We start from the raw sequence: 22120 nt of genomic DNA, 5'->3' as shown, positions 1-22120 counted from the left end.
ATGTTTGTTTCATTTGGGGTTTTTGTTTCTTTGGGTTTGTTTTGGGGTGTTTGTTTGTTTGTTTGTTTGTGGAAGGGTTTTGGTTTTCTTTTCCTCTAATTCACCATTGTAGCTCTCAGACTATTACTCAATAAAGTAAGTCAAATTGCACAACAATCTGCCAGTTGTGTGTATGGGTTTGCTGCTGTTCAGGAATCAGGGATCATTTCCCAGCTAATACTCAAGTAAACGCAGGTGCATCAGTGAGGATGAACACCCTTTGTGAGGCTTTGCCTTTGTGCTGCTGCTCAAAGGTATATCTGGATTATGTTCAGATTAGTGATTTAGAGGGTGCCTGCTGATTCCTGGAGTTGGGCATTCCTAGGGCATTGTTTTTCCTCTTACAGCAGTCCTCTGAATGGCAAGAAGGGGCTAAGACCCTCAATACCTGCTCCTCAGACCGAATATAAAGTATTTAACAGAAGAAATATTCAGGATGGAGAGTAACAGGAGAGCAGTGAAGACAGAAATGAGGACATAGATTCATCCTCAGTCAGCAATCTCAGAGATTTAACTCCTTCCCTAGCTTGCTTTTGCGTGAAAGCAAACAGAGCAACGTTTGAACAAGAAGTGTCAAGACTTGCTGCAATCCAGCCCTGCCCGGGCTGAAATAACAGTGTACAATTTTCTTCTTGTTTTCCTTGTGACCTGCTCTGTAGCAGTGTGAAGATGTTCTGTCCCTTCTCCCAAACTATGGGGCACTGACTGGCTTGTTTGTTGGATTTAAACTCCCAGTGCAAAACCGAGGAGCCCATTTGTTGGGACAAGGAGGACACCAAGAGCCCAAGGCAGAGGAGATGGTCCCTTGGAATGGCAAACACCTGATAAGTTGTTGTGGTCTCTGTGCCCAAGGTGGCTTTTCTTCCACCTCCTCCACGGCTTCAGTTCTTTCTCCCCGTTTGTAATGCAAGCTTTAGTGGAGCAATGGAAGGATTTTTCTGCTGAAAAACCAAACAAAAGCTTTTGTGATGTAAACTTTGTCCCCACGCCTTAAGGTACCTGCTGCAACCACACCCTTCTTCGGTGCTTGTCACCTGTCTTGCTAGGGTCTGCCACCCTGACACTGGGGACCTTTCCAGTGAGCAGTGCCCATGAAAGGTGTGGACCCATTCTCATCAATGTTCTCTCACAGTTGTTGCTTAGCTCTACCTTGAGGTGAGAGAGCTGCTGTATGGCACAACTTCTGATGCAGTAAAAAATGCTCCCATCTGCTGCTGCTGGGCGGTTTTAGACACAGCCATCCGCTCTTTAGCTGTGATCCACCCGGGGTCTTGGTGGCAAACATGTTCCACCGAGGTCCTTTAAGGCTAGCCCCTGTTCTAGGGATGGAAAATCACAAATACCAATGAGAGGATGAGAGCTTTGGGGTGCAAAGGGACAATTGTGTGGTACACACAAGAAATGATTTATGACTCCTTGCTGGCAGCCTACTGTTGGAGGCCAAATAAACCTCAGGGCAGAGCCAAGCTCTGAGGAACAAGACAGGGCAGATAGAGCACAGCTCTTTCTGTTGGTGGTCTTGTTAGTCTTTTTGTTGGTGGTTCTCCAAAGTGCAGGGGCAAATGACAGGCTGAAAACAAGGAGTGCTAGTGAAGGGAAAAGTGACTGCTGCAAGTGATCCCAAGCAGCTGCTGTGGTGAGGAATGAAGTCACCAAACACTGACTGTGCTGACCCAACACCCTGCCATGCGGCCTGGCTGCTGCGGGGAGAGGCAGGGGCTGCAGCTCCGGTGTGCTTGAAGCAGTGAACAATATTTTGAACAGACTGGAGGGGGAACTAGTCCTCTTTGTATGAAGGCACAGCTCTTGTCCTCATTAGGATGCCAGCCCTAGGGCTGATGCCTTGCTCCAGTAAAACTAAACCACACCAGAGCTCGCTGAAAGCTGGGCGGCAGCACGGAGGAGCGACTTCTGCTGCCCAGAGTTCCCCGGACAGTACTTGGTTAGGCAGCGGTGCTGCAGAACCCTTGCATGCAGACCTTGTCAATTTTCAGGCATGATGGCATTGTCCAAACGTTGATTTTTCCCTCTTAAAGTCCCAGTGCTATTGAATTTAGTTTATTTTTTATTTTACTTTATTTTTCCTTTCCTTTAGTTATTTCCATTTCACTGTATTTTACTTTACCTTATTTTATTTCATTGTTTTACTTTCTGGATGTTGCTGTGGCTTGTTTGCTTTAACTGCCAGCCCCTCAGATTCCACTGAATGACTTCTAGCTGATCTGTGTCATCTTGAACTGCTGGTACAGGGTGTTCAGCGAAGCCAGTTTCACAGGTTCAGTGCCCATGAGTCAACCAAACATCCTGATAAGGTCTTTTAATCCTCAGCCTTTATTACTGATTTTGTTTTCGTCCCCTATGTTTGTTTTGGTTTTCAGTTTTGAAGTTTCAGGGTTTTTTCCCCCCAGCTTATACCTGGAATATTAGTTGCTGAAAGCCTTCATTTTAATTAAAGGAAAGCTGAGAACCTTGCAATACTACAGGTGATACCTGGGGGGGGAACTGTAGCAAAAATCACTGCAGGTATGAACATGGGATTGGTGGCTGTATGTGGTTTAGCACTAAACCCAGCAGGAGTATGAACTCTGGCTCCATCTTTAGCTCTGTGGGCACTGCCCTGCTGCTGGTGTCATCACCAGAGACAGAGAGTATTTCAAGTAGAGCATGGGTGGGTAGAGTGGGAATGTAACCAGGCAACTGTAGCCATTGCATTAAGAGTAGTTTCATTTTAATCTGATCTCCTCAGCCTTGTTCTCATTACATTTTATGTAACCACGTTCTAGGTAAACAATATAGAACTAGGAGCAAGAAGGAAAAATGGTTCACCAGAAGATGGGGGCAGAGTGGCTTAGCTTTTGCATCTGAACACAATCCAGAACTCGCTCCTCACTACAAACTGTGGAGCTTTGGAATCTGAGACTCTTCCCTCCTTAGGGAAACAGATCAGGTAAGGAGTTGTGCAGTTGCCTGAGTTTCTGTGCCTCCGACACCTCTTGTGTGCTAGCCAAGTGTTCCTGGAAGTAAATCACCTTGTTAAATGCCATAGGAAAACGTCATTTACCTACACACCCTCTTCAAGAGCCTCTTCTTGTACTCCTGACAAAATCCCTCTAGCTTTGTCCTGAGGACCCAGCAGAAAGCTAGGCCAAGTGGTGTGAGGGCTTTGTTCTCCTTAAGCCAAAACACATGGTGGAAGTGGGGAGAGCTGCCTTCAGACGTGGGTGTTGTGTCTTAACAGGCACTTCAGATCGAGTGGGAGGAAACTTGTGCTGACTTTGCTGTCAGGAAGATCATTCCAAGCATCATCTTGACCCTCAGAGGAAGCAGTGGCTTGAGAGATTCTAAACCCTTCCTTTACTGACTCTCAGCAAGAAACTTTGCTGTTGGATTTTATTTTTCATGAAAGTTATACAAGTAAAAGAAACTTTTAGTACCTAAACTGGAAAGGAAACTTTCAGTGCATAAACTACAACATTTCCAAAGAGAAGAACCAGAAATTACCAGAAGGGTCTCAGCTGCTTAGTGCTGTGTACACAAAGGAAGCAGGGATGAGAAGCTCCTTTGGCAGCCCCTGAAAACCACTTCTTTAGCTTCAGCAGGTCTCAGTATTGACTGAAAATGCCTGGAACCAACATTCCATTGATACATAACCTCAAATCACCAAGGCCTGAGCTTGCCTCACAGCCTGGTGGTTTGCTGCACTACAGCTGAACTGGGGGAATCTCTACAACAGGCTGCAGACCAGTCATAGAAACTTGGAGGCAGGGTTGCTGCTGCTATGGAGGGCATTGGTGCTGGCCATTGCTGGTCCTTATCTGCTGTCCTACACAGAGGGCATGCTATGAGCTAGGGAAAACACAGCTGCCAGGGAAGCAGGGGAGAAGCTGTTCTGCTAGCTGAGGAGGGGGGGTACCTTTCTGGCTTTTGGTGTCTGAGTAGGGACTGCAGGGAAAGAACATGGCAAACCCAGCAGCTCCTGTGAGAGGAGGCACTTCTCACAAGGTGTGTGCCCAACTAACCATCAGGACTAGCACAAAGCTGAAAGGTCCATGACTAGAGCTCAAAGGGCCAGGAAATCAACTAGGATCAGCAGTTTGAAACCACATACAAAGAAAGCCTGGAAATAAAATTATAGCAAAATCAGCCTGTCCTGGTCCCAGGGCTGCCAAGGGTGGGGTTTATTAACCAGGTCATCTGCCAGTGCCTCAGGAGATGTAGAGAAATGTTAAAACATTATCACCATCACCATGGTGTGTGGTAAATCATGGACCTCATCCTGCTTAAACACCACTGCACCTGTGTTTTGTTTTGTTTTCCTCCAGAGCAGGAGCCATTAATTCCTCAGGAACTGAGAGATGAAATATTAATAACTTTCTGTGCTGCTGAGGAGGAATAAAATGCAGGAGCAAAACCTATTTCTATTAGCATAAAGAATGAGCTGGCATTTGCAGGGAAAAGGCTCAAACAGCTAATGCCCAGGAAAAGTTCAGTGCTGAGTGCTGCAAAGAACAAAATGCCTTTGAAACGCCTTGAATTCCAGGTTCCTGCCTTCAGCTTCCTTTCGGGGGCAGGCAGGGTTTATGTAAGTAAATCCTTTTCTTTTCACTCAAATGGTTCCATAATTGCTGTTTGCCAGCTGAGGACTGCAGTTTGGTGAGCAGATAGGAAATGCAGATGCACGTTCCACGTGGGGCAGGCCTCCAAGCCCGGCGCCAATTCTCCTGGTTTCTGGAGGTTACTTGGGTCAGGTTTGGCAACAAGGGTTACATCAGAAACAGCTGCAAGGCTGACAGGTGAGAACTGGGCAACACCTTTCCAAAAGGCTCTGTTACACTAGAATTGCAGCTCTCAAGGTTGTCCCCCTCGAAGCAGCATGTGCTGGGCTCAGTCTTGGCGTCCAGGCTCGGTGTGTCTCAGGGTTTAGTGGGAGGTGTCCCTGCCCAGGGACAGGGGGCTGCATCTGGATGATTTTCAGGGGCCTACCAAACAAACCCATTTACTGCTCCTCTCCAAGCACCTCCCTGAGATTGCACTGCTACAAAAGAATGGCCTCAACCCTGCTCCAGGGTAGGGTTAGGGATTTGGAACAGTTTTTTTTCACTGAAAGAGCAGCCAAGCATTGGAAGAAGCTGTGCAGGGAGGCGCTGCAGTCACCATCCCCAGAGGTGTTTAAAGGTTGTTTCAATGCAGTGCTCAGCAATCTGGTTCAGTGGTGAACTCAGCAGAGGAGGGTTAATGGCTGGACCTCGTGGTCTCAAGGGTCTTTTCCAACCTGAAGGATTCCATGATTCTATGAATCCATGAACCTGATGTGTGAGGGTCTGCTCTGGACACCTGCATTGCACACACCTTACATTGTGCTGTCTCCTTACCTCCTGCGCTGCTTGACACAGTCCAGAGGGCAGCAGGAGATGTGGATCAGCTGCTTATTTTTTAAAGCCAGTTTAATTTCTTCCAAGAAGAGCAATATTCAATAAGACTGAGCCTGCATGAGCTGCAATTTACCCATCTGTCATGAGGGCAGGACTTGACACTTTGTCATCTATCAACTTCTACTGCAATTAACAGTGCTAGGAACTGAAGCTGGGCGCATGGAAAACGTCCAAGCAGTGGCAAACCTCTTACTGGGCTGCCTGTAAAAACCTGCCCTGCATCATCAACTAACTCCCCCAAAAGATCAAACTGAAAGCAAGAACCTTACAAAATCCAGGTACTAAATCTGTCTGTCCAGAAACAGATGCCAAAGAGCAGGAATTCTTCTCCTCCTAAGCAAACCAAAGCTTCCAGTCCGGGATCTAGACAAAGGGTTCAGAGGCTGCCATTTGCAGCCTGCAGTTACTGTGGGGCCAAGGGTGCAGGCTCAGAACTGGAAGTCCTTTCATTTCTTTGTCAATGTTTGATTATTATTTTTTTCCAGGCTAATTTGTGGATTTGCTTTGTTCTCAGGTTATGAAAAATAGCTGCTTTGCATTTAAAAAACAAGGAAAGGCAAAAAGGTTTCCTGAGTCTGGAATAAATATGTAGGAAGTTTGCAGTATTTCATCTCTCTCCTCAAAGCATCTCTCAATTAAGCTTTGAAAGCAGAACTAAATCAATTCATATATTGGAAGGACTAAAAAATCAGAGAAATGCTGAATCACATTTGGCAAATTCATTGCAGAGATTCTTTTCCCCCTTTCTTTCTCCCTTTTCCCTTTTCTTCCCTTTTCCTTTTCTCCCTTTTTCCTTGTTTTCCCTTTCTCCTTTTTCTTTTTTCCCTTTCCATTTTTCCTTTTGGCATTTTCTCCTTTTCCTTCCTTCCCCCCTTTCTCCTTATTTTCCTTTCCCCCCCCCTTTTTATTCCCCATTTAAAAAAATTTCCCTTTATTTCACCTGTTCCCTTTTTCTTTCTTTCTTTTTTTCCTCCCCCCCTTCCATTCTTTCCTTTTGTTTTCTGGAGCAAATACAGAAGTTGCACAGTTGATGCCTGCTTCCCAGAACTGTTCTGCGTTCAGCTTCTATTCTGGAGAGCATTTGTGTCACAGTGGTGAGCATTAAGCCTTCACTAATTGCTAACAAACACTTTTCCTTATAGACACAGATGTGTAGCCACTCCAGAGTCACCTCAACCCCCCTGCTTTAGGATGGTTTGAAGCTCTGTGTGCTGCAGTCTCCCTGCACGCTGGAAGTGCCTTTTAAATCAAAGGCTACTTTGAAGGACATTCCTGATGTGCCACCTACATTTTTCTGCTCATTGCTCTCCTTGAGCTGCTTTTAATTTAAAGACTTTCTTTATTTCAATGAAAGGGAAGTTGTGAGGTATCAGAATCACCTCAGCAGCAGCCCAGGGGTGATCCCTTTCAGTGATGCCCTTGCAGCCTCACCATCTTTTTCTTTTCCTCAGCAGCAATAAGGAATCAGTTTGGGTGTAGCAAAAGTGTCACTACCTGAAGAGTGCCATCCCCCAGTAACCTCAGACCCTACCAGCACACCACCCAAGCTACACTGGGTGATTTTTCCACACCAAAACCTTCCCTTCCTTGGCATCAGCCTGGGATTTGGTGGCTGGCACAGGAGACCTGGATATTAGCCTTAGGGAGGGTCACCCTCTTGCCAAGGGGAATGCAGTGGAGACTAGGGTGAGGAAGAAGAGGTGAGGGAAGAAGGGAAGGGAGGGCAGTGGATGGCAATAGCTTGCAAAACTTCAGTCTGGTTTTCAGGCCACCAAGTTTGGGCCCCCCTGAGATACTTTAACAGAGGTTTTGAGATACATCACCTTCAGAAATGTTTTCTGTGCTCTCCTGTCTAAAACTGACAGCCAGGCTTAGAAGAGATGTTTCTTTCCTCCCCCCCAGTCTTCATTTCAGAGGTTTTGTGAGAGATTTAACCAATTAGATGTGTTTTTAATAAACAGATCTAGAGGCTCATATTTCTTCTCTTTTGTCCTTAAAGTTGGAATGCTGTCCTCCAGACAATTGAAAACAGCATAGCCCTAATAGATTAAATCTGCTTGCACTACTTTTAAAGCCACGTTTGGGCTCTTGTTATCAGCAGAAACAAATTACTCTGTAGAAGCAAAAGAAACTGCTGGTATAGAACACTGACTCCAACATAAAGCATCCTCTCAAAAGCTTTTTTTCCTTCTCCTTGTAGAATCTCATTATGCATGCACAAAGGCTCTGAAAAGAGTTGGGACTTTGAAGTGAGCTTTAAAAAAACCCAAAGAAAGGTCTATGGTAAATCTACAAATCAGTATTCAGGCCTGGCAGAACTCACATGTAAAGAGAAGAGCATTGTCCAAAGAGCTGCTGCTTAGCTTGGTTCCCACAGGCTTCAGCTTGCCCCCCCCCCAATTCAGCAGCCCTCAGAAGTGTGGCCTGACAAGCACTGCTGATTTCCCAGTCCTCAGGGCCAGAGAGAGCAAGGTCTGAAGTCCCAGAGTGATGAGAGTGATGTGTGGGATTGGTGGTGGGCTCTTGATCTACAAAGTCTAGGAAACAGTATTTAATCTGACAAGGTTAGCTTTGAGATCTGAGCAGTTAGTGGGGAGCTGAGCTGAGCCCAAACTGGCTCAGATATATCTAATCTATATCCATAATATATATATCTGGCCCTAAAACTGGAGCAGTACTGAACCATCCTCCTAAACATCTGCTGAATCTGCACTGGCAGAACTTCAGTCAGGGCTGAACCCAAACAGAACTGAGAACTTTAAAGGCTTCTCTCCAACTTAAAAATGTTCCCTGTGCACATCCTCGTTCTGTAGCTGCAAAGCACAACCAACACTTGGGGAGTGTCACTGAAGATGAACCCAAACCACCAGCAGCACATTCAGCTTCTGCATGTGAATCTTGCAGCAGTAGTCATGAATTAGTGGAAGGAAAAAGGAACCACTGATTTAGCCTTTAATCAGGCTTGGACCTCTGCTGTCAACCTGTTCCTTCCCAGCCTTATCTGTTTCCTCTCTCTGCCTTCCTTCTTTGCATCTCTGTTTAGACTGGAAGCAAAGACGTGACTGGGGCTGGCTGTGGGACAGCTCCCATTCGCTGCAGTGGGATCTGGAGCTGCTCTGTGCATCTCCATATGTTTTGCTAACTTTCTAAGATGTTCTTGGACAGTATAAAATAAATGATCCTCACTGCCTCATCTGGCAAGAGAAGAAGATCCAGCAAATGCAAGTGATGTAACTGCTTGTCTTGGGTTTCTATTTTAAAATGCAGGCACATTATCTGCAATTAGATGCAGCTGTCAGGATGACAATGATGTGATATTTTAAGTCTCCAAGCCTGGTCACTTTCATTCCAGATATAAGGCACTTCCTTAGATCAGGACTGAGAGGAAAAAGGGAAGGAAAGAAGAAGGAACAACAACAAAAGAGCAAAAAGCTAACAATCAGAAATAGAAGCCAAGAAACTTTCAGTAGCTGCACAGTGCTGTGCTGAGGATCACCGAGGTGCTTTGTGGTGTCCTCTGCTCCCTGATGCTGGTTTGGGTCGTTTACAAATGTTGTTTTCTCACAGCCTGCACTGCAAACTACCTGAGGCAAGAACATTTAACAGCACTGCAGCTGTACCTTGGCTACAACAGCAGGGTGCTCCTTGTATTGGTTACTGCCTCTCCTTGGAGGACAGGCTGGGAGAGTTGGGGATGCTCAGCCTGGAGATGAGAAGGCTCTAGGGAGACCTTAGAGCAGCCTTCCAGTACCTGAAGGGGACCTATAGGCAGGCTGGGGAGGGACTGTTCAGAGGGGTCTGTGGGATAGGATGAGAGGCAATGGTTTGGAACTGCAGCAGGGCAGAGTTAGGTTGGACATCAGGAGGAAGCTCTGCACAGGGAGGCTGGGGAGACACTGGCACAGGCTGCCCAGGGATGTGTTTGAGGCCCCATCCCTGAAGACATTCAAGATCAGACCTGATGTGGCCCTGGGCAGCCTGCTCTAGCTGGAGCTGTCCCTGCTGCCTGCAGGGTTGTTGGACAAGATGACCTTTCAGGGTCCCTTCCAAACCCAGTGCAATCTGTGACTTGCTTGGGTAGTTTCCAGTGTCCTCAAGGTCACAGTAACTATCTTAGTGCATCCCTCTGGAACAACCCATGGGATGTTTTGTCTCTGTTCCCAGTAGTGCCTGAGACAAAAATCTTTTCCTTGGCTTAGTAAGAGCATGGGAATAAAATATTAGTTATCAATTATTTAAAAGGAATGCCTTGTATCAAATGTATTATCTGTAAATAAAAGCATTTTGTCCATCAGAATCCTGCTGTACAAGCACCAAACGAGCAGCAGCACTGCAGAGGCTGGGCACAGAATAGATGGACTGAGATATATCTATAAACATTCCTTAAACCCAGCACACAGAGCTGTGCCTTTAGGACTGTGCTGTCACATTCTGTGTCCACATCAATTCTCAGCTTTGCTGTCAAAATGAAGCATCAAAAGGCTCTAAGCTTTCTGAGCAGGACCAAGTGTGCATCTCCATGCAAACTCTGCAGCTAACCAACATCTGAAGCATTTGAGCTCTACCAGTAACATTTTTCAGTTCCTATTTTCCCACATCATTTCCTGGGGACACTACCTAGGAAGGGCACCTCAAGGTTTCCACAACTGACTTCCAAATGCCTTTAATTCTTCCAAATGCCTTTTTACACCTTCCCAACACCCTTAAATCTGCACAAGGAGTCTAAACTGACTGTACCAATGGGATCCACACAGCAGCAACATTTCTAGCAGCAGCTGCAGCAACCACCTTCACTGCTTGCCCAGAGGGCAGGCAGCAGCAAGCGGAGCAGACCACAGCCAGCAACCTGTGGCTGCCTGCAGCTTCCATGTTGCACCTTCCAGCTCTGCAGGCTCTTTCTCTTTCTCCTTTCCCCCCACCTCCATCACTGTTCCTGACATGAAAAAAAAAACCCAAAGGCTGACACCGCTCCACCCACCTCACACCGACGTAAAGATGGGGAAAAGTTCTTTGATGGTATGCTAGGAAATGACACTGCTCTGGTTTGATGCAGCTCTATGAATTTTCTCTCTTCTGCCGTCCTTTGGCTCCAAGCATTTGGACAAAACGAGGTGAGAGAGATGGGTTTGTATTCGACAGATGAACAAACCGAGGAGAGCGTGCCTAGCGCTGCGGTAGGCACAGGCTGCATCTTGCTTTACTAAATGGTTTTCATCTAGGAAAGTTTCTTCATCTTCAAGCTGCTCAGATGAAAGCAATAAAGCTGAACATATCTGGTATTCAACGGAGAATTACTGCGTGTTTGACACGCTGTGACAGCAGCAGCTGGACGGCGTTCGCCGGGGCACAGCCTCGCAAGCAGGAGCCGCTATCCCTAGAAAGCAAGGAGCTCGGCGCTTTCCAAGGAAGATCATCTTCAAGCTCTCTTCCAACCGAAACGAGTCCTGTGCTTCCACAACAGCATTTATGCCCTTTCCAATCTGATTTCAGACACAGCTCCTTCGCCCCGCTAAAGAACCCTTCACCCTTCCCACCCCCCAGCTGCCCAGAACGCAGCGTGTCCTCCAACCCCCCGGCAGGGACCCTCCCCGCGGGGACCCCTCCTCCGTGGGGACCCCCACTGCTAGCCGCTGCCCCCCCAGCAGCGTTCAGCTGTGGCCTCTCCGCGGCCTCTCTCTCCCCCGGGCTGCCCCAAGCCTGGCGCGGGGCTGTCCGGGCGCTGCCGCCGGCCCTCCCCGGCTTTGCTGCCCTTTGCCCACTGGCGCCGCCTGGGGCAGCAGGGCTCTCCCGCCAGCCCCGCCACGGCCGGGGGCCCCCTGAGCAAACCCCTGCACCGCCACAGCCCCCCCCGCCCCGGGCCCACCTTCCCTGCGGCGTCCCGAGCCGCGGGGCAGCCCCGCGGCGCTGCCCACAGCTGACATGGCGGCCGCGGCTCCCTCTCCCCTGCGCGGGGCCCTCCCTCGGCCGGCCCGCGGCAGGGCGCTGCGGCGGCTTCCGGCGAAGCCTTCTTGCCTTCAACAAAGATGGCGGTGCCCGCGCAGGCTCCGCGCTCGCCGGGGCGCGCCGGTTAGTCCCCCAGCTCCCTGGTGTAAGTACGGGCCCAGGGGCTTCTCCCCTCGCAGCTTTCACCGCCCCGACCTCTCCTCTCGCCCTCTCCGCGGTGCGGCACCAGCGGCTCGGCCCGGCCCGCCCGCTGCCCCCGGCGCGGCTGAAGCAGAAGCAGGACTGGAGCCCTCAGCCCGAGCGCTGCCTGCGGGGCCCGGCGGCGGCAGCCCCCAGCGCGGCTGAAGCGGGGACGGGGGAAGGGCTTCGGCGGGGCGGGCCGGGGCGGCGGGTCCGCCGCGGCAGGGCGGCAGCCGTGCCCGCGGGCAGAGCCGAGGTGCTGCTGCTGGACCTCGCCTCGGCGGGAGGTTCCCGGCTCGGGGGCCAGCAGGGCGCGCAGCCGGCCCCGGGCTGCGGCGGCGGCTTCCGGCGCTCGGCTGGAGGGAAGGAGTTAAAAGCGTTTTGAGGCGTGGGGGCAGTTGGTAGGGGTGCTGTGAGGAGCCAGGCTCACTCAGGGGTTAGGTAGGGGATGCCTTACTCGTAGCTCAGCAGGCACATGGGAATGTTCTGGGAGCCAAGAGCAGCACAGCGCAGCTGGTGCTGCCAACGTGCAGCTAGCCAAGAACTAAGTGGATGTGCGTTTTAGGACCAGAAGGAGTCCTTTTTGAGTCCAGGCTTTCAAAAGTCTTATCCCCAGTCACAGATAAATGATGTGTCAGAGGCAGGAGCAATGCAGACCTGCTGGTGTTGGTGTGGGGATAAAGCAGGGCCTGGGGGGCTGTTTCCTGAGCTGTGGCTCTGCAGGGGAGGTGATGCATTTTTAGAGCTGGGTGTGGAAGGTTTGAGCCATGCAAACATTTCAGTGAGCCACACTCATGGCATCACAGAACCGTCTTGGCTGGAGAAGACCTAAGATCATCCAGTCCAACCACCAACCCAGCCCCACCATGGCCCCCAAACCATGCCCCCAAGTGCCATGGCCACAGCTTTCCTGAGCACCTCCAGGGCTGGGGACTCCACCACCTCCCTGGGCAGCCTCTGCCAGTCCCTGACCACTCTTGCACCAAAGACATTTTTCCTCATCTCCAACCTAGCCCTCCCCTAGCACAATCTCAGGCCATTGCCTCTTGTTCTATCATCTGAGACTAGGGAGCAGAGCCCAACCCCCAGCTCACTGCAGCCTCCTCTCAGGGAGTTTATTGCAGTGTTTGTATCCCTAGACACAGGCTGTGATTAAAATTAGTTCAAATTAATGGCATGGTGCAGTAAACTCCATCCCTGCACTGTTAGGCACCACAGTCTGGATACATTTCCATATCCAACTGCTTAGTTCCTGACTTGGACATTTCCTTCTCAGACACACAGAGAAATGCTGAATTTTTAAGCAGACCTTAAAGCCCAGTGCACTCCAGCCTGGAAGTTTACTGGGCTGGTGGCCTTGCTGTTGGTGACCCTAAAATCTCTGTTGTTCAGGGAATCATAGAATGGGTTGGGTTGGAAAGGACCCTAAAGATCACCCAGCTCCAACCTCCCTGCCGTGGGCAGGGACACCTCCCACCAGCCCAGGCTGCTCAGGGCCTCATCCAGCCTGGCCTTGAACACCTCCAGGCAGGGGACAGCCACAGCCTCCCTGGGCAGCCTGTGCCAGAGTCTCCCCAGCCTCACTGGAAAGAATTTCTCACTCCTGCTTTCAGTGAGCAAAGAACCTTTCTCAGCAGAAGTTCCCTCTCCAGGTTCATGGCTTGAAAGGCATTTTGCAGTCCACCAAGGTGCAGAGTTGGATGATTGGGAAAGGCCTGGTTTCTGAGAAGTGTTGTCCACGTTGGCCCTGAAGAAGGGGAACCCATCAGGTGCTGCACAGTGGCTGGAGCTGTTGGTGTTCCTCATCTGGCACATGGGAGAGGAAGCTCCTGGACAGGGACTCTGGGTGGTCAGTGCAGAATGGAAGCACAGGTAGAGCTTCCTATCATCTGAAAGAGTTCTCTGCCTTGCTTGAGATAAAGCCCTCAGGGCTGCTGCTGGGTGACTCCCTTGAACTCTGCAAGCCCTCAGGGGCTGTCAGGGAATCCTGGAATGGAGAAATGGAGATCTGCTGCCTAAATTTTACCTGGTTTAGCTTTAGTGCAGTGGTTGCTCCCAGTAGTGTAAAGGCAGTGTGTGTCAGAGGCCTGACTGCAGCTTCACCTGGCCAAAAGGAGCATCCCAACAGCAAATGGGGAAGTCCAGCCCTCTGGCTTGGTTGCCTTTTATCCTGCTCCTTGCTTGTGCTCTCATTGCACTCCTGAGTGGAGTTTGATGTTTGAGCTGTGCTTAGCAAACCAGCCTCTGGAAGGACCTGTGCCACGGCTGCTGTGGTTTGATCCCAAACCAAGGGTCAGACAGAAGGGGTGAAAATTCCCTTTGGTATAGGAGAAAGATGCTGAAGAAGCCAGGAAAGGTGGAGTCCTCCTGGGAGGGACCTGCCCTCCAGCACTGCTTTCAGCACACAGGAACGTGGCACAGGTGGTGTTTCCCAGACTCTCTCATGGTCCTGGGCTCTTTGCATTCTACCCAGGATGCCCTTTGCATGCCCAGATGTTCTGTGGGCTGCCTGCCCTGGGTTGGACAGCCAGGCCAACCAAGCTGTGATGGGGCCTCGAGAGGCCTCTCCTGCTGCAAAGACCTCAGGAGGTTTCTTACAAGCCTTTGGCATCCTCTGCCCATGTCCTGCAGGTGAATGCAGGGCAGTTTCTGTGGCTGGTGGAACAGCAGCCTCTCCTTTAATTATCAGCCACTCTCTTGGCAATCACACTCAGCACCTGCTGCAGTTGTTCTGACTTCATTATTTTGTCACCAGAAAGCATTTAATTGTATTACTCTGACAGTTTTTCCCTTCTCAAGTGCCATTAATGGGCCCAGGGAGATGTTTGTCAGTACTAGACTAGACATCTCAATTCTCTTTGCAGGTCTGCCACAGGCTCCCAGCATCATCTTGAGCCAGTTGCTTGAGCTCTCTCCACCCTGATTTCTCTTCTGTAGAGTGGCTATAAAATGCTTTTCCAGCTTATTTTTTCTCCCCTTGGTCAGAGTGGTCATCAAGTGAAATGGAAGCTAGCAGAGGGCATCCTGTGAACACATTAGAAGGGTAAATAGCAGGGAGGGAGGAGAGCTACTTAAGCTGCAGAACAAATAGCTATTAATAGAAGGTGGATACACATGAGAGAGAAATCCAGAGAACGTTTCTCCCCATCAGGACAAGTTCCAGAGCAGCCTTCCAGGATGAGTCAGAGGGGAGGATGACCTGGTTCAGAAGGTACATTTCTGCCCCTCCTCAAAGTGCATCACATGTGGGCCAAAGCTACCTGCTGAGACCTTCCCTGCTGCTGCTGCTGCCTGCAGGGACCTGATGTTGTTTAGTCTGGAGCAGAGGAGGCTGAGGGAGACCTCATTGCTCTCTACAGCTCCCTGAGAGGAGGCTGCAGTGAGCTGGGGGTTGGGCTCTGCTCCCCAGTCTCAGGTGTAGAAGAAGAGGCAATGGCCTGAAATTGTGCCTGGGGAGGGTTAGGTTGGAAATGAGGAAAGATGTCTTTGGTGCAAGAGTGGTGAGGGACTGGCAGAGGCTGCCCAGGGAGGTGGTGGAGTCCCCATGCCTGGAGGTGCTCATGAAACCTGTGGCCATGGCACTTGGGGCCAGGGTTTGGTGGCCATGGTGGGGTTGGGTTGCTGGTTGGCCTGGGTGATCTTAGAGGGCTTTAACAACCCAAACAATTCCATGATTCTATGCCTCATCAGTTCTGCTGCAGCTGTTGTGGTACTGCAAGAGAGGCAGCAGTGAGAGAGCTCAGGTGTGGCTTCTCTCTGACTTCTTAGGGACAGAGTCTCTGAGGTGCTGGCAAATGCTCCGGCTGCCTGGGATGAACCTTGACTGGTCAGTGAGCAGGACTGTGTGGCTTGGCTTTTATTCTAGCAAAGGACTGGGCTGAGCAGAGCCAAAGGCTTTCTTCCTGTCTGATGTTTCCTGCCTGCCTTTTAGCTCCTGAGACAGGGAAGGAGCAGAGAGTGGAAAGGAGGTGGTGGGGGTCGTTAACAGCTTTCCCACCCAGGCTGGTGACTGAGTTTGGTTTGCTTTCTGAAGGTTGCCAAGGACCAAACGTCACTTCTGGCTGTTCCAGCACCACTTCTGGATGTTAAAGGTTGAAGTCTTTCAATCTTCAGACACTTCCCCACTCCTCTTGTGGTGCTGCAGATTGCCAGATGGATGCCAGAGACAAGCAGCTTTTGCGCTCGATGCGCCTGGAGCTCTGCACGGAGGTGCTGGTGGATGGAGTTGTCATTCAGTATCTCTACCAAGAAGGGATTCTCACAGACAGCCATGTTCAAGAAATAAAAGCCCAGACCACCACCCAGAGAAGAACCATGATGCTCCTTGATATTCTCCCCACCAGAGGACCCAAGGCCTTTGATGTGTTCCTGGACTCCTTGCAGGAGTTCCCGTGGGTTAAAGACAAGCTGGTGGCCAAGCGCAAGGAAATGACAGTGCAGGATCCTGCAGGTAAGGCCAGGACTGGTGCTGCTGATACTTTGAAGCTTGTTCTGAAGCTGTGATTCTGAAAGTATTGGAGATGGCAGGAATTTCAGGTGGTGCACCATGCAGGTACTGAGCATGAGGCCAAGAAAAGGGGACAGGCTGAGTTTCCTTGAAGCTGGGAAGTGTTGCAAAGCTTGGGGAATGAGCAGGGTTGAGCCCCAGGAGAGAGCAGAAGCTGTCTTGGGAGAGGCTGGGGTGTAGGAGGACCTGGGCTCTGTCACCTCAAAGGGGATGGACTATAAAAAGTAGTTTTGAGTAGCAGCAGCAGCAGATGTCCCTTCACCACCCACAGCTCATCGTCGTTCAGCTTGTGTGTGTTTTAGAGCGCTTTGTTTCACAGGCTGGGCTCCATGGCCTCAGAGATCCTCTCCAGCCTCAGTAATTCTGTGATTCTGGATGGTTTGTGTTGCCAGGACTGGCATGTGTTTGCTTTTCTTGGGGGTTTAATGTCATTTCCACTCAGTAGCACGTGCTGATGAAGATGTGCTTTGCCCATTCTGTTTATGGGAGAGCAAGTCCCAAAATGAGCAGCCCTTGCCTAGCCTGAAAACGAATTCAGGAGCTGACTGGTTGAGTGGCTGTTTTGTAATCTTATTTACTCAAACCTTTGGCTTTCTGACATTCCAGTGTGCTTTTAGGATGAGCTCTCTGGGCTTGGTGCTCGCTCAGAGGTGGTTTCTTTACCCCTGTGGCCATGCAGTTGGGGAGCAGTTCTGAAGTCAGCACAACAGGGTCAGCTTGCCTGGGGCTCTGAGCAACCTGCTCGAGTTGCAGATGTCTCTGCTGCAGGAGGCTTGGACTGGGTGACCTTTCCAAGTCCCTTCCAACCCCAAGCATGCTATGTTTCTATCATTTTTGGCCTCAAGTCCTGGCAGCTTGCCCTGGCTGCTAGCCTCCTGTTGCCAGCAAGTCCTCACTTAGGAACATTGTTTCCAAGCAGTTTGATTAACCTTTCTCCAAGCCCTGCTCTCCCCTTTCCTCCCCTCCCCTCCACTGAAGTTTGGTCATCTTAGCAGCTGGACAGGAGCCAGAAATGGGCTGCCAGTGCCCATTGCCAGAGATGGAGAGAGGGGATCCTGCCCCTCTGCTCTGGGGAGACCTCACCTGCAGGGCTGTGTCCAGATAAGGAGCCCCCAGTACAAGAGAGACAGGGACCTGATGGAGAGGATCCAGAGGAGGCCATAAAGAGGTGTGGAGAACCTCTCCTACAAGGACAGGCTGAGGGAGTTGGGAGTTCAGCCTGGAGGAGAGAAGGCTCTGGGGAGACCTCAGAGCTGCATTTCAGCGTATGAAGAGGAGCTGGAGGCAGGCTGGAGAGGGACTGTTCAGAAGGGGCTGTGGGGACAGGCCCAGGGGCAATGGTTTGGAACTGCAGCAGGGCAGAGTTAGGTTGGACATCAGGAGGAAGCTCTGCACAGGGAGGCTGGGGAGACACTGGCACAGGCTGCCCAGGGAGGTGGCTGAGGCTCCATCCCTGGAGACATTGAAGCTCAGCCCTGATGTGGCCCTGGGCAGCCTGGAGGTGTCCTTGTTGAGTGCAGGGGGGTTGGACAAGATGATCTTTGAGGGTCCCTTCCAGCCTGATGCATTCTGTGCCTCTGGGGTGTGATTTTTCCAGTGTCAGTGTGCTTTGGCTTTGCATGAGGCTGAGAGCCTATGGAGATGGCTGATTAAGACCAGTTGATCTTTGAGGGTCCCTCCCAGCCTGATGCAGTCTGTGACCATCCTGTGCTCCCCTGTCCCAGTCTGCTGCTCACTCAGGAGTGCTTTGTCAGGATCTGCTGTACAAACCTGGCATTATCTTAGCTGAGGAGATTTTGAATGGAATGTGAGGGGCAGCTTGTCTTTCTGTTGTGAGTCTGTGGCCTTTGCTTTATGCTGGCTCCAGAATGGGTGCACAGCTTTCAGAGTTCAGGAAATCAATGTCCTGTGCTGCCCAGAGAGAGGAAAACTCTGCAAGCCGTCAGCACAATGCAGACTTGCTGCCCTGAGCCTGCTGGAGGAGACCTTGCTTGCTGTTATGACATCTCCTGTCATGCTAATTCTCTTTGTTTGCTTTTCAAATCAGCCTGTTTGTTTGCTAATTGCTGGTTGAGCTGTTGAATCGTCCTCCCAGTTCAGAAGTGCCCCCACACAGAGCCATCACACACACTCAGGAGCAAGGGGTCTGGTACTAGAAAAATTGCTCCCCATTGCTGTTCTCTGGATCGTTCTGGGGCTTCTTTGTCTGCTTCTCCACGGCCCCTGACCGACAGGTTGGATTTACTCATGTCAGGTCCTCTGGCCTCCACCGGGCTTGGTAATCCTCTTGCCAAAGTTTGGCTGCAGTTTAGGGAAGGCTTCCAGATGAGATGAAAGGTTACTGTCATTCTTGCTGTGGCAATGCAGAGCAGGATCAAGAGGCAGAGAGCCAAGTCTGTTTGAATACTGAGGGATGTTCTTTAGGTGCCAAAGGAAGGGAGCACCATCTGTGCCCTAATAAATGCTGGGTGCACCCTGGAATGAACGGGGAACTGTAAGCAGCAGGATCTGTGCTGATTACATGCAAGGAGATGTGGTTTGGGGTGAGGAGCCTCACTTTGCATTCGAAACAGCAAGCTTGTAGGCTGTTGTCTCAGCAGAGTGCTCCAGCAGGTTCTTGGCCCTAAGCAAGGGAAGAGCCACTGGCACCAAGAAACCCATAAGCTTACTTTCAGTGAGATGTGTCCTTCAGTGCCATGCTGGAGAGCCTCACTCCTCCCTCTCTGGAAGCAGGTGAGGATTTGTCTGTGACAGTGTCCTTGAAAGAGTCCATTTGGAGTGCAGAAAGGCTGCCACATGCACACTGCCTTTGTTTGCACCTTGAAACTCTCCAGATGTAGGTCAGTATCTTGGCCTCAGACGTTAAAGTCTTGCTTTCTTTTTTCCCTTTGAATCATCCATACTTGTGGAAGTCTCCTGCCTGCTTTTCACTTCTTTATGCTCCATTAACGTTCTCTTTGCTCAAGCAGAATGCCCTCAGCTTTCACAGATCCTTTGCAGGACTAAGGACTGGTGCCAGGTTGTTCCTTGAAGCTTCCCTGGAGGTGTCCAAGGCCAGGCTGGATGAGGCCCTGAGCAGCCTGGGCTGGTGGGAGGTGTCCCTGCCTGTGGCAGGGGGTTTGAACTGGATGATCTTTAAGGTCCCTTCCAACCCAACCCCTTCTGTGAGTCTGTGATGATTTTATTTCATAGCCTTTCACTTCTCACTGGCTCTTGAAGCTCAGTAGAAGCAGACTGTTAGGCTTTTTCCCTCTGAATGTCAAAAACTGTGGCCCATGCACAGGGATTTTCCTGTGCAGGCCTTTGGGTGATGGTCCTCCTCAGGAGCTCATGCACAAACTCAGCACTGTTTGGTGAGAACTGAGACAGAGCAAGGTGCCAGGAAGCTCCCCCACACTGCAGTGCCAAGAACTGGGAGAGGACCAGGAGGAAATGAAATCAGATTGGCTTGGATGTGCCTTCCAAGAGGCTGGATGAGACAAAGCTTTGTGTCTGGTTTGGGAGGGGAAAGCTGAGAGCAAATGGTCACAGTCTCAATGGGGCACAAAGGTGAATATCTGGAGAGGGGAGAGTGCCCCTGGCCTCTATAACAGTGGGACTGAGAGGTTGGTCTTGGGGATCCCAAGGGTCTGTTCCAACCTCAACAGTTCTATGCTGCATTTTCTTCAAAGAGATCAAGCTTCCTAGCCTTGCTTCAGCTGAGTTTGTTGGTTCCCAGTCAAAGAGAACAAAAAAAAATCACCACTATGATTCTTAAGCATTTCATTTATCTTCTTCCCTTAGTAAAAAACCAAACCCCAAAACTCCCAAACCAACCAACCAAAGTCCCAGCAAAAAGAACCCAGGCCAACAGAACCAACCAAGCAGCAATTCAGGACAGAAATAAAGCCCTTTTTGGTTGTGTAGTGTCAACATCACCTGCTGTATGGAACAGCTTTGAAATGGAAGCCAAGGTCAGACCTAAATGAGAGACTGCCACTGACTCACCAGGAGCCTGTGGGCCATGGATTTATTGATCCCCAAGTTGTGTAACTGGGTGAAATGGTCATGGAGCAGCTTAGAGTGTAACAATAAATTGGCCCCAGAATCAGCCCTGCTTGCAAACAGATGAACTTTAAGGCCTGTGATATCCTGAGTTTTATTGCTGACTTAAAAAGAGAAGTTCCATGGAACACAGAAGACCCTAATCCTGCAGAGCACAAGGAATCAGGAGAGTGATGTGCAGGCAGGTAGGGCCAGCTGCTTCTCCAGAATTGCAGAAGATAGCCCAGGTGCAGTCACCATCCCTGGAGGTGTTCAAGGAATGTGTGGGACATGGTTTAATGGCCATGGTGGTCTTGACTTGAAGGTTGGACTTGGTTCAGCTGGAAGAGACCTTTAAGATCATCAATTCTATTGAATTCCTGCTGAATCTATTCTGCAAGGTTCCTTCCCCTTGCTTGCTCACTTCATGCACAGGACATTCCTTTTGCCTAGAGTCACCTTTCTCCTCTCCTATTTGCACCTGTCAGATGGCCACAGCTCTGAGGAAACCTTTTCTTAAGGTAGGCAAAGCATCATTGTGAAGCTCCAGAATGTCAAGAAGGGAATGTAAAGCCTTGTGCTTTGGGAGGTGAATATTTCTGAGCTTGACTGATTTCAAGGTGACAGAGTGACAGGGTGCTGGGCCAGCTCATTTAACTACACCAGCACCTAGAACGGTTGGACCAGGCCATCCTGGGGTCCCTTCCAGCATGGCCTTCTGTGACTCTGTGTGATAAAAACACTCTGCAGAGGGGCATTGCAAGACTCAAACCATTATAAACACCACCCCAAGACTTGAATCATTGTAAACACCACCCCAAGACTTAGACCATTATAAACACCACCCCAAGATTTAAACCATTACAGACATCAACTCAAGACTCAAACCATTATAAACAGCAACCACAGCTTCAATTCCTGCTTTTGCAGCTCAAACCTTCTGCTGTAGGAAGAGCTAACAAAAATAATCTGAGTCTGTTTTGTTGGTGTGAAAAGAAGAAAAATTCCCTTTTTCCTGCCCCAGTTTGAATAAGTTTTTGCCTTTGTCAGGACCATAAATCTTCAGTGTAGTATTAGAATTCTTATGAGAAACTGCAGCTGTTGGCACCAGACTTCCACTCTTTCTAGGAACAGCTAACTGCTACCCAGTATTTTTTTGCAGCAACTAACAATAATCAAATCAACCTATAAGCTCCAGCAGCCTTTGTTTATCAAGATGCTTTTGTCCTCTCTCCCCCCTCGGGAACTGCTCTGCCCAAGGATTTGATTTCTGCCCCTGCTGCTAGCCAATGGTTTACTGGTAGAAGTGTTGGTACTGCACCTCTTTGTAGTGCTGCTTTCTCCACCCCAGATGCAATCCCCAGTGTTGAGAAAGAGAGGAGTCTGGGATGGCAGCCTTTGCCTTTGCCTTTGCCAAGGGAATCCTGCAGCAGCCGTGGCTGCCTGGCAAGCGAGAGAGTTTGGGGCATGGAGTTGTCTTGGCAAGGGCAACTTTCTGCTGCCTGATTTTCTCTCGTTGTTACGGTGCCCTGTCAGCAGCCTGCATCAAGGTCCTGGTAGACCTGGGAGAGTTTGGTTTGGCTTTCTTTTTGGGGCTTCTTTTTGGATTTGAACATATTTCAGTGTGGTTGGGGTTGTTGTTTCTCCCTTCCCTGGACGTGTGGGGAGTGTGTTGTGTCATATAGCTATATAAAGCTTGGGGTTGTGTAAGGCTTGGGATGGAGCATGCGAATGCAAGACAGAGCCAGCAGCCATCCTGCCCTCCCCCACAGCTTCCCCCACATCCCTTTGCCACAGCTGCCTTGGAGCTTTCTAAGAGTGGGGATTCAAATGCTTTAGGGCATGGGGAAGTTTCATCTCTTCTTACCTTTTGTTGGCTGCTTCCTGCCCTCTTCCTATCCTGCTGCCTCTCATGTGTAACGCAGTGAGGAAACAGCCTCGTCCCTTGCCTTTCCCATTTGGGTGGCAGACAGGAGAGCAGCTGAGGAATTCCTTC

General features: G+C 50.1%; 1 protein-coding gene across 2 annotated transcripts in view; it reads left to right on the top strand.

Annotated features, from left to right (window-relative positions):
- The first annotated feature begins 11475 nt into the window (after positions 1-11475).
- CRADD (CASP2 and RIPK1 domain containing adaptor with death domain) overlaps positions 11476-22120 on the top strand; it is a 65513-nt gene continuing 54868 nt past the window's right edge. The window contains exons 1-2 of one of the 2 annotated variants that reach the window (XM_054167798.1): positions 11476-11559; positions 15628-16044. In XM_054167798.1, coding sequence (XP_054023773.1) covers positions 15747-16044 — 298 coding nt within the window. In that variant the 5' untranslated portion in view covers positions 11476-11559; positions 15628-15746. The remainder of the gene's footprint in view (positions 11560-15627; positions 16045-22120) is intronic. The other variant, XM_054167799.1, reaches the window with a different exon arrangement.

This window comes from Dryobates pubescens, chromosome 15 (genome assembly GCF_014839835.1).
Source record: "Dryobates pubescens isolate bDryPub1 chromosome 15, bDryPub1.pri, whole genome shotgun sequence".
Classification (NCBI taxonomy): domain Eukaryota; kingdom Metazoa; phylum Chordata; class Aves; order Piciformes; family Picidae; genus Dryobates; species Dryobates pubescens.
This window is presented reverse-complemented; position numbering and strand designations above follow the sequence as displayed.